At 41.6% G+C, this 12,586-nt stretch overlaps 1 protein-coding gene across 1 annotated transcript in view; it reads right to left on the bottom strand.

The window, feature by feature from the left end:
- LOC101971225 (testis expressed protein 56) overlaps nucleotides 1–12,586 on the bottom strand; it is a 31,016-nt gene extending 18,430 nt beyond the window's left edge. The window contains exons 1-2 of the mRNA XM_078020493.1: nucleotides 12,296–12,586; nucleotides 2,935–3,133 (exon numbers count right to left, since the gene is read on the bottom strand). Of these exons, the coding sequence (XP_077876619.1) occupies nucleotides 2,935–3,133; nucleotides 12,296–12,485 (389 nt within the window). The 5' untranslated portion in view covers nucleotides 12,486–12,586. The remainder of the gene's footprint in view (nucleotides 1–2,934; nucleotides 3,134–12,295) is intronic.

The following is a 12,586-nucleotide window of genomic DNA, read 5'->3' as shown; positions in this document are numbered from 1 at the left end:
TGACATTTCAGTATGGATGGATGACATATATAATAATGGTCCCAGAAGATGATAATGGAGCTAGCAACTTCCTAGTGATGCTGTACCATTCTAATATCGTAGGGTTTGTATAAAAGTATAATATATGTAATTATGTGCAGCACATAATACTTGATAATGTTGCTGGTTTATGTATTTACCTTTATCATTACTTTAGAATGCACTCCTTATTAACATTTGCTGTGAAGCAGTCTCACACATCCTGTGTTTATCACCTATCTTGATGGCATCACATGGAGTGATTGACAAGATCACATAGGTTTTGGGGGGCACATTCCAGGATGTGTATACAATGACCAGATTGCCTGTGACCTGACACACAATCCTCATAAGGTATGCCTGTAGTTGAATGACACATGACCATAAATAAAAACAGAATGTGCCAATAAAGATACATATATGGAAAGAAAGAGGAGAAAGGTTTTAAGGAATTGTCTCATGTAACTGTTGGGGCTGTTCATTTGGACAGTTTTAGGATTGGCCAACAGACTGGAAATTCCGGTAGGAGTCTATCTTGCAGTATGAAACCCAAAGGCAGCCAGGGGGCACAATCCTTCCCTTCAAGAGGTCTTGGTCTTTTCTCTTAAGGCTCTCAACTGATTGAATGAGGCCTCCCCCATTATGCAGGGGCATCTCAAAGCATGCTGATTGAAATGTCAATTTCATCTGAAAAATACCCAAGGCAGGAAAATCACTTGAGCCCAGAAGTTTGAGCCAGCCTGGTGAGACGCTGTCTCAAAAATAAATAAATAAGCAGCATTTTGTCAGTGAGGTGTACAGATGAACCAAGGGACATTGATGGACATACCGACATGGGCAAATCAGAGTAAACAGAAATGTAACATGTGCAAATGTGGCTTAGTCCTTGCTCTTGCTCTTCTATATTAGCTGTGCCTCTCCTAGATTCAGTTTCCTTACCATCTCTCAAGGACCAGGTAACTATGCTTTAGAGAATTTACAGCTCTAATGGCCTATGGATCCTGTCTGGGTTGGAGGAACAAGTAATAAAGGGAGGGGGAGAGAGAGATGGGAACCTTTCATTTAGCTACATTAATCAGTTGTATTTTAAATTTATCTTGGCAGGGTGTGGTGGCCACATTTGTAATCTCAGTGACACAGGAGGCTGAGGCAGGAGGATCCCAAGTTCAAGGTCATCCTCAGCAATTTAGCAAGATCCTGTCTAAAAACGAAAAATTAAAAGGACTGTGGATGTAGCTGAGTGGTGAAGTGCTCCTGGATTCAATCCCCGGTGCAAAAAAAAAAAAAAAAAAAAGAAAGAAAATTCACCTTGTATTAGTTTATAGTAGACTACTTTCAATGCTTTTTTTTTAAAGAGAGAGGAGAGAGAGAGAGAGAGAGTTTTAATATTTATTTTTTAGTTATCGGCGGACACAACATTTTTGTTGGTATGTGGTGCTGAGGATCGAACCTGGGCCACACGCATGCCAGGCGAGCACACTACCAGCCCTCAATGTTTTTTTTTTTTTCTTGAATGTCTACCCAGCATCCAGGTGCAGAGTTTAGATGGGGTAGCAAACAATCGTGTCTACACCACAACATGGTAAATGCAATCAAGCTGACTAGTGGTGGGGATGACTAGGAAGGCATGACTGGCTTCAGAGCTGGCTCTAAGTCAGGCTTAATGGCAAGTGTCTAGGATGGGCAGAGAGTGGGCAGAATAAATCCTATTGACTACTAACCCTTATCTTCAGTTGCTACCATATTGACTTAATAAAAAAATTTGGGATCTAAACCGAATCCTTGCATGAAACATCTAGTCTTCTCCTAGTCAAGTCTGCATTTGTCACACTTTCCAAACAAGAAAAAGAAAAATGAAGCCCTAGAGCCCATAAATATGACATATTGAGCCAATAAATACAGTTTACAAGTAATTATGATTTACTTGCAGTATCCAGTAGGGATTTTATAGTATTATAAAACTGAAAGTTGGGATCCCACCAAGTTCTCCAACAGGGATAAATACACCACTGTGTGCAACTCTAGATGCTCAGAAAATCTGTTTACCAGTTGGTGTCCCAAGACTGCCAGCCTTTGTGCCTGCTGATTTATTATTTATCTACAAGGAACTTTGCCAGAAGCCTCCAAGCCTCATGTAGGGTTTGATCCTAAAATTGAAATTGTCAGGAGTTGTGGTCTGAATATGTGCCCCACAGTTCATGTGCCGGAACCGTAATTCCCAGTGCAATGGTGTTGAGAGGTGGTGGGAGCTTTACAAGGTGTTTAGGTAATTAAGAGGAATCAACACCATTCTGATAGGACTTGCTCAAGTCACATTCTTGCAGGACTGAATTAGTTACTTCACCAGTAAATTGTAGCCAGGCATGGTGGCACATGCCTGTAATCCCAGCATCTTGGGAGGCTAAGACAGGAGGCTGAGGTCAGCCTCAGCAACCTAGCAAGTCTCTTGGCAACTTAGTGAGACCCTTGTTGAGAGCCACAGCCCAGTCAAAATGCCCCCCTGGCATTTTGCCAGAAGTAATGGTTGAGAGGCGAGCCATTAAGATGATGCTGGATTGATTCAATTGTATATAGACCCCTACTGTCCAAATCAGGCGCCCGCTACTTTGGAGTTCTCGAGAGGATCTCCTGGGGAGTTGAGTTGGTTGGTGAAGTTCCGGTTGATGTGGTGTGCCGGAGAAGGGGCGCGTGGGTGGCGTTCGGGAGAGTTCCCGGGGAGTGTGCGTGGAGTGTTGTTTGGAGTTCAGGCAATAAAGTTTCCTGTTTGAACATACAAGTGCTTTGTGGTGGCTGGGTGATTTGTGCCCAGCCAGACTGCGGCAAATTACATAGAATATTCTATGTCTTATCAACATTAATTCTGAGTATCTCTAAATAAGTCTGCATATGTTTAGACAAAAAGTTCCCAGCACCTACCTGACAACCACGGTGCTCATCGGAGGCTCTTTTATGTTCCTCCTCCATAAGCGGCACTTCTTCCACCCGTCACTCACATTGTTCATGGCTTTTCTTTGCCAGGAGTGCATTCTGCTCGGCTTAGGAGTCAGACTAATCTCTTTCGGCAATTCATGTCTTGCCAAGATCCTTTCTAAACAGGAAAATTCTGATATCTCACCTGGTGATAAAATAAGCATTATTACAATTGCATGTTCCTTTCCATCTTTGCATAGCAAGAGTAACTTAGCATTAAAGTAAGAATGGACACTCATGCCTTCTCATAATCCTTTTCAGCTGTGTCATTTCTTTATTCCAACAATATTGCTGGTGCCATTTAGACCTTAACCTGGTCCTGGACATCAAACGGAAGCACTGTAAATGCAGGAACGAATGAACAAAGCATGAAGGGACTACCATGAATACTGTTGGTTACTTGTGCATGATTCTCAAACTTATAGCAAGTTACCCTACAATTATTATTATTATTATTATCAGAATTCTCATCTTCACTTTTATTGCATACTTAGAGATGTACATTTTGAAGCCTCTCAGAAGAAATGGGATGAATATTGACCATCCTGTCCAGCTCTTAATTTGGGGCTTCAGATTACTGGTGACTTTGCCTGAGAGAGGGTTACAACATAAGAAATCAACTTAAAATAATAGCATGCCTCATCAGGAAGAACTTGGGAGTGTATTTTATCAATCATTTCTGTTTCTATAAAATTTATTTCTGGCCAAAGATAGACTGGCTTTTCTCACTCTGTTCTAAGCTTGTCATTTTTGGGGTAGGCCAGTGGGAACTGTCTTCCTTCTTGAGACTCAGGGTTTGGACCTTTGCAGCCTACTGCCAGAAATCTCTGCGTGGCCAGAGGTACAATCATGATGACAGCATGGTGGAACTTCTTTGAGAAGATGACATCAACACCAGGGGTGTTCACATCCTATTTGTCAGAAATGGAACAGCACCCTTCCCAGGTCACCCTTCCCAGCTCCACAAGAGGTAGGTGCTCCGGAATGTTCTTCCAGATGACAGTGGATGAGCCCAGTGCTTCCCCGTTGCTCACTTAGTTTTCAAGAACAATGGCAGAATGGGCTGGGAATGTCACATCCTGAGATAAAGGAGAGCTGGTTGGAACACCCTGGTCTGGCCCAGTCTCCTGTCTATAAACCAGATGTCCTTTAATGCTCCCACCCAATGACTCGAATAACCAGGGTTATATCACCCAGGGTAGACTGCTTTCCAAGATTCCTCAGCTCTGGTGTGAGTGATAAGCACACACAGATAAGACTTTATCCAAATGAGCAGCTTTTCTGAGCTGTCACACCTTAGAAGAAATGGGGATCCAGGGAGTGTCTCTGAGAGTTGGGAAGATGTTCTGTCAAACATTATGGACCAGGACCTGTAAGCAAGGGGCTGAAAGAAATAGCCACAACTACTACTATGGAAATCTGAACACTGTAGGAAGCTATTCATGAGGCTTTGGGATGGACACACTGAAATCCAAGAGAAAAAGACCAGTGTTTTGGTATCTGAGGCAGGTGATAATTGGTAATATAGGATTCCATATTCCCAATGTCACTCCTATCTATCCAGGTGTAATTCAGCTTTCTAGAATTATTTTCTGTCTAGCACCAGAATATAATTAAGCATACTGCTTCTTTATCAAGACAGACTTCCTGAATGAAAAGAAAAAAGAAAAGAAAAGAAAAGAAGGAAGGGGAAAAGAAGACCAGCTAAGCTGACTACATAGTGTTTTTATTGAGAAAAGTTGACTTATATTGTAGGGTAAACTTCTTATCTCTTCTTCAGCTGTAACAATTTGAGAATCAACATCCACTTTGAAGATCACACCTTGAGTAACTCAATGGTCCATTGGAGCAAATTAGAAAATGAGAGAGCACTCAAAAATGTTATGCTGGAAGAGAAGCAGACCTCACAGAGATTCAGAGTGAGCCTGCCTAGGAATACGATCAAACTGGTCCAGTTTTCTTTTCTCCGGCTGAACCATGATGGTCCCTCCCATAGCAGAACCCCACAGTACCATGAATGGGCTCAAAGGATCTTAACTTGGCAGTCTGACTAAATGGTATATTGCTGGGTGAATAGGTTAATCACTAGAGGCCTCAGAACCACTTCAAATGGGTCAAGCACAGGACAGGAAACTGAGGCTCCTGCTTGGTGGTTTAAGGCCTGGGGGGCTAGATAGCCTCTACCTACTGCCTTTAGTGGCAGTACCAGTATCAGGATTTCTTAGTTGAGTTTGATTCAATTTAATTAATTCAATTCAGGTATTTGGTAACATCCACTTAAAATCTATACCTATATACTTTTATATATTTTTTTCATCAAACAAAAATTTTAAATGATTTTCATACATACTCCTATGGTTTTTCTGAGTGTTCCCCCAAAGGACCATTTGCAAAGTCTTGGTCCCCGCTATTGGATGCTGTGTATCTTTAAGAGGTCCTTAGGTCATTGGTGGTGTGCCCTTGAAGCCAGTTGTGGAACTATGGTCTTTGTCTCTCCTTCTCTTTCTCCCTCCCTCTCCCTCCCCACTCTCCAGTTGAAAATGTCATAATTTGCTTGCTTCTACATGCACTGCCACTATGATATATTACCATCCACTACCCTCACCAAAACTGAAAAAGTGCAAGTGTCATGTCTTTGAAACTCCAAAACTGTGAGCTTAATAAATCTTTTCTCTTTATTAGTTGCCTCAGGTATTTTGTTGTAGTCACATGAAGCTAATACACATATACATATTTTGATATTTTAAAACATCTCAGATACTCTGTAAGTAACTATGGATAAATGAGAGAAAAAGAAAGAGAAGAATATTCGACAAAAATGATAAATTATCATGTTCTCCAGTATGAGTGATTATATTTTAGTACTGTATACCATGATAAGATAAAAACTCAGAACTCACTTTGAACATTTAATTGGGCCTTAAGTAAGTGTTCTAGTTTTTCAAATAAAATACAATAAGCATATGATGCTTCAAGAAATTATTTAAAACTGAGGGCATAGCTCAATGGTAAAGCCCTTGCCCAGCACATGTGAGGTCCTGGTTTGATTCTTCACACTACAAAAAAACATTATTTGAAGTAGAATAATATTGATTATAAATTTATAGGTGAAGATTTGGAGATATTAGATTATACACTGCTTGAAGGTTTTGTTTTTATTTTAAAGCATGAAATTAAGTGCGTTTTGAATGGATGGGTGAATGGATGGATGGATGAATGGATAATGGATGGATGAAGGATGGTGGATAGATTAGAATCACATTGAATACAAATCAACACTGACAAAGTATATAACCAGTGCACCAAGCCACCATGTATATATTTATATGTGTTTGTTCCAGAAAGTTACTTTGGCACCTAATTGTATTTTCCCATGTACCTAAAATCACAGATTTGACAGTTGCCCCAGGACTACTAGTATCTGAACTGCATATACTTCTGGTAGTCGCCCTGTAGGTCTCCGCCCCAAGGCCACCTACTCTATGGGAACAGCTCTTCCCTACTGCCTCACCTCTCCTAGTATATCCCCACCAACTAGCTAAACAGCCTCAGAAAGTATTTGGGGGCAAAAGCAATAAATTAACCAAGAGAAGTAACTTCTTTGGAATTGAAAGCAATGAACAAGCAAAAGCTTAAACTTCCACTTACCTACTTTTCAGTTTAGTACAAGTAAGATATACAAGGAACGGGTTGCAAGAATACATCACACACCATCAAACCAGTAACCATCAATATTGCTCCCCTGTGTGTGGGATGGGGGGCATCAGGAGGAAGAGCACCACTTGAGGAGACTGTGGATGCAGATGGAAGCTGTTTATGTTTTGGAGACAATTATCTAAACAGCAGTATAACTGAATCCATATAGTATAAAGGACCTTCATTTCTCATTGTTATGATCTATGTCATTATTTAAAACACAAAAGAAAAACTTGGGTGTTGTGATAGACATTTTCCTCCCCCCTCCCTCCCTCCCTCCTTCCCTCCCTTCCTTCCTTCCTTCCTTCCTTCCTTCCTTCCTTCCTTCCTTCCTTCCTTCCTTCCTTCCTTCATTTTTGAGTATGCAGTATAGTCTAATACAGTCATAGCTTCCTTGTGGATGAGGAGGGCTTTGGCAGGGGAAGTGACAAAATCTATTTTTAAGTTTAAAAGAAATTTTTCCCAGAAGCTTTATACACAGTAGCAGTGAGATATCAGAAGTCATTATCACATTCATAATCTGATGAAGAAGAATATGAGAGACAGGATCATCTCCTTAGAATTGTCTTTCGAAGCAATCATGATACACTTGGAAATTGCATTTTGAAAGTGAAGCAGCCTTGTATAAAGAATTCAGGGCCTCCAAGGCCAATGTGCTCCTGATGGCTGGACCTTGCCTTAGGCCAGATCCTGAAGACACAGTAGAACTCAGAAGAAACCCCTCTTCCCTCAGTGCCAACAACCTCAGCTGTGTCATGGACTTCTTCAAATGGGCTTCCAACCAGAGCAAAGGATCGAGATAGCAGAACACCTCTGACACGAGGGCACCTCTCAGCAGTGCAGACCATTTTTACCTGGCAAGAACTACAAGGTGCTAATTACATCAGTGTTGACAGCATCTAAGTTGGGAGACTAACAGAAAACATAAACATCAGCTGGAGGATCACTAGAAAATGGAAGCCTGCTTGTCCAACCTGACGTAACCACCCACAACTTTTTCAATGCTAAGTTTCATTTTCTGCCAGGCACGGTAGAGCACACCTGTAATCCCAGTGGCTTGGGAGTCTGAGGCAGGAGGATTGTAAGTTTGAAGCCAGACTCAGCAACTTTAGTGAGGCCATAAGGAACTATAGCAAGACCCTCAGTAAAATATAGAAATGGGCTGGGGATGTGGCTCATTGGTTAAGGGCCCCTGGGTTTAATCCCTGGTATCAAAAATAAATAAATAAATAAACAAACAAACAAATAAATAAGCTTCTTTTCTTTTCATTGCAAATTTACACATGAAAAGACTTCTGTCAAAATAAATAAAATTAAACAACTTCAAGATATCTACAGAGTGAAAAGAAAATCCTACTTCATCTTGTCCTGAATTTGATGTGTCACCTTCCAAAACTTTTTTATTCATTGACATGTTTTTGTATGTACAAAGTCCAGTTTTATTTTGGCATAAACAGACTCATGTTGTGCTTCTTTTGCAGCTTGTTTATCAAAACTCTACATTACGTTTGGTAGATGTCTGCCAATCTTTGTTGTGGTTTGAATCTAAAATGTTCCCCCTAAAAGCCCATAGTTGAAGGCTGGGTTCCCATTCTGTGGTACAAATGGGAGGCGGTGGACTCTTTAGAAAGCAGGACCTAGCGGGAGGAAGTTAGGTCACTGGGAGCGTGCCCTTGAAGGGGACATTGGGACCAGGCCCCTTTCTGTCTCCCTCCCTCTCTCTCTCTCTTTCTTCATCTGGCCACCAAGCTCTGCTCCCCACTGCTCTCTTGTGACGCTCTGTCTTCCACAGGACCAAAAACAACAGAGCTAACTGACCATGGACTGAAACCTCTAAAACAAAAAGCCAAAATACACCTTTCTTCCTTATGTTGATTTAGTTAAGGTATTTGTCATAACAACAGAAAGTTAACATAATTTTTTTTTATCATAGAAGCCCTCAGTTTGGATATAGTCATTTAATCATTCTGCTACTGAATGAAATTAGGCTGCTCACAATTTTTCACTGTTATAACAATGGATCAGAGCATATTCATGTCCATGCGGCTGTCTGCACAGGTGTGAGCGTGTGGGTGGAACAGTAAGTGGAAGAGGAATGGCTGATTTGAAGAAGAAGCCTATGTAACAGAATAGTGTGAATTTTTTTCTGTTATCTCAGTTGTGTCCCAAGGCTCTAAAAACCAACCAACCAACAAACAAACAAAAATTCAGCAGGTGCCAGATATCCTGTTCATAAAATGCTTACCTGTCTTCTAAGCATTCTTTAAAACACTTGAAGATTTCGGTAGCACAGAGTAGTTGTGGTCCTATGAACTTCAGCATTTTCCCTTCTCTCCCTGGCTTTAAGAGGTAACTTAAGAGAACTGGGTTGGACTAACTCCCCTAACTCCTGGTGAATTAGTTTTCTCACAGTTCAGGAGGCTGGAAATCAGAAACCCAGGTGTCCGCAGGGTCGCACTTCCTCTGAAACCTCAAGGGGAGATTTTTCTTTGCCTCTTCCTCCATTCTGCTGTTCCCCAGGGATCTTTGGCTTTCCTTGACATACAGATGCTTCACTTTCATGTCTGCCACCACTGTCACATGGCCACCTTCTCCTCCTGAATCTCTTTCTTCTCATAGAGACATCAGTCATATTGGATTAAGAACCCACTCTGTTCCAAGTTTGACTTCATCTGAACTTAATTACACTTGCACCCTATAAAGACCCCATTTCCAAATATTGTCATGTCGTGGAGTACTGGGGTTAGGACTTCAGTATATATTCAGCAGGGGAGGGGTGTGTGGCCACAGTTCAACCCCTAACACTTGGAAACATGCGTTGGGGAATGGCTGGGGCCATTTGTGAGCAGCCTAATTTCATTCAGTAGCAGAATAATTAAATGAATATATCCAAACGAAGGGTTGCTATGATAAAAAAAAAATATTTCTCATTTCCTCTGAGACCATTTCATCTTCATCTCTGGATGAAGACATGGGGAAAGGGGGCTTAATTTTTTTTTTTAAAGAGAGAGAGAGAGAATTTTTTAATATTTATTTAGTTAGTTTTCGATGGACACAACATCTTTATTTCATTTTTATGTGGTGCTGAGGATCGAACCCAGCGCCCTGAGCATGCTAGGCATGCGCGCTACCACTTGAGCCACATCCCAAGCCTAAGGGCTTAAATTTTTTACAAGCCAAATGTAAACCTCCTTGAAAGCAGTTGGCTTGAAACCATGTCGACTAGGATCACAAGAGGGATTCTGTCCAAGGATGAGGAAATCTTAGTTGAAACAGGAAAGACCAGTGCCATAAAAAGCTGGGAAGGGGGTGGAGCTCTGATTGAGTGTTTGTGGGCCTCCAGTGCATGTTGGTATCCTACCCCCAAGTGACTGGTCATGGGGCTGGGACCTTCCTGATGGGATTAGTGCCCTTAGAAACTAGTTCCTGGAGAGACCCACTGCTTCTACTACTAGGCAAGGGCAGGGCAAGAAGCTGTGGTCTCTCAGCCAGAAAATCCTCAGCAGACACTGAATCTGCTTTGACCTTGGACGACCCCAGCCTCCAGAATCGTGAGAAATGAATTTCTGTTGTTTAGAAGTCTCCTGGTCTGTGGTATTTTGTTACAAGGGCTGGAACTAGGGCAGGTGGAGATAAAGGAAGGGAAATACTGGCAGAGGCTGTGCAAATGAGAACCCAGCAATAGGAACTCACCAAAGAACCCGCCCAGATGCCCCAGGAGAGAAAGTAACAGCTTTTCATAGCTGCCACTCTGAGAGGGCGTAGATACCAGATCACGATCACACACACACACACACACACACACACACACACACACACAGAGGCACTTAACCACAGAGCCACATCCCCAGGCTCTCTTATTTTTGATTTTGAGACAGGATCTCACTAAGTTGCTCAGAGCCTCATGGAATTGCTAAGAATTTGCAATCCTCCTGCCTCAGCCTCCTGAGCTGCTGGGATCACGTGCTTGGCAGTGATCTGATATTTTGCCAGTCAAGAAAAAGCTTTTTAGTTCCTCTCCTCTCCTACCTTCCACCCTCATTTGTGTCTCCTAACAGAAGCCAGCAAGGGAAGAGTTGGAGCAACAAAAAGAAAAGAAGCCCCCTACTGCCTCCTCCTGGTTTCCAAACGGGCGCAGACAGGTTTTAAACTGGATGAGAATTTAGTCCTTTGATATTAGAGAAGTCCTTTGATATTGATATCATTATCAACACGACCAGAAAAGCATGAGATTTTCCTGTAATTTCACCCAAGGCTAAGGGACAAGAAGTTAATAGAATGGGTCAAAACGAGTTATGAGAACGACAATCTCCTTCTACCAAGTTCAGTTTTAATAAGCTAATGACATACATTTGAACTTTTGACAAAGACTTTCAAATTATCCTTCAAGAAGCCTGAATCAATTCATAGTATGTGAGGATATTAATTTACCCACAAGTTCATTATGATTAATCATTTTAAATTTGAAAAGTAGGATGCCTAAAATGATCTCCTTGTTATATCTTTTACTTCCTTAAGGACCAGAGAGTTCAAACTTCTTTTCATCTTATTGATCTACGGCTAATCATGCGGATTGCCGATGCAAACATTTATCTATTCTATTAGGATGTTTTTGTTTTTTCTTGATGATTTATGTGTTCTTAATGTAATCTGTAATGTGGCCTAGATACCTGGACTGAGGGACTAGAGATTAATCAGAATACCAAGGGCCAGATTTGCCATGTAGTTTAAAAATCATTATGCCAATATCTACCTTACTTCTCTGGTTTGTGTCTGAATCACTGTGGCACCTTCTAATTTTGTCTTCTACCTGTGTCCTCCACTTAGTCATGAGAAATTCAGGAGGTAGACTCCACTCAATTCTCCAAATCAATCAAATTAGCAATGGCCCTGACCAAATTTCAGGAATAGCAGGTCACTCCAAACTGCAAAAAGTCACAGTTAGTAGCTAGGCGTGGTGGCACATGCCAATAGTCCAAAGTACTCAAGAAGCTAAGGCAGAAGGATTAAGTGAGTTCAGGAATTCAAGGTCAGCCTGGGCAACATAGCCAAGTCCCCATCTCAAAATAATAATAATGATAAGAAATTGAAGGTTACTTATAATTCCCAGGGGGGAGTATCCAGCTTCTTCCATGGCAAGAAGAGGAGCAGGAGGAAACAGAGCAAAGGAACAAAGGTTGAACTCTGACCTTCAACTTGGAAGTTCTCTCACTATTGTAAAGCAAAATCTAAAACCTACTTTGTAAATTCAGTGTACTTCCCACCTTGGTCCAATTCATCTTTCAAACAGATATTCTTTGCCTAAAGTAGAGTGATAAACCAAGTGCCTATAATCCTAGCAGCTCAGGAGGCTGAGGCAGGAGGATCACAAGTTCAAGGTCAGCCTTAGCAACTTGGCTGAAAATAAAAAATAAAAAGGTCTGGGGATGGGGTGCAGAACCCAGGGGTTCAATCCATAGTACCACAAAAAAAATTGTACAAAACAAAAGGAACTGATCACACCTGCAATGTCAAGGAAAAATTCTTACTTGTGGCTAAAAGAAGAGGCAGTTTTACCAAGATGAAGTATGTGCTTACTAATAGAGTTCATGAACACCCTCTACCCACATACATTTTTTTTTATCCTCTTCGCTCTGGTAGGATTGAAGCAGCTCCACAAGATGGTTTGGAAGCAGTTTGTGAAGGTTAGACAGAGTCTCAAAGGTATGACACAGGACGTCAGGCTGGGTATAGTCCTTATGCTCCAGTTTCTCAGGGACGATGATGTTCAAGTCAGAAGGGCTGTTGCCGGCTGTTCCCATGATGGCCCGTGGAGTTACAGAGAAGGACAAATAGAAAGCTCGAAGAGCAGAGCGTCTGACAATGGTTCTTCCTCCCAGCTTCCCTCCATTCCCAAGAAGAG

The sequence above is a fragment of the Ictidomys tridecemlineatus genome, chromosome 8 (assembly GCF_052094955.1).
Source record: "Ictidomys tridecemlineatus isolate mIctTri1 chromosome 8, mIctTri1.hap1, whole genome shotgun sequence".
Classification (NCBI taxonomy): Eukaryota; Metazoa; Chordata; class Mammalia; order Rodentia; family Sciuridae; genus Ictidomys; species Ictidomys tridecemlineatus.
Note: the sequence above shows the minus strand (reverse complement) of the source record. Positions and strands in the feature narration are given on the sequence as shown.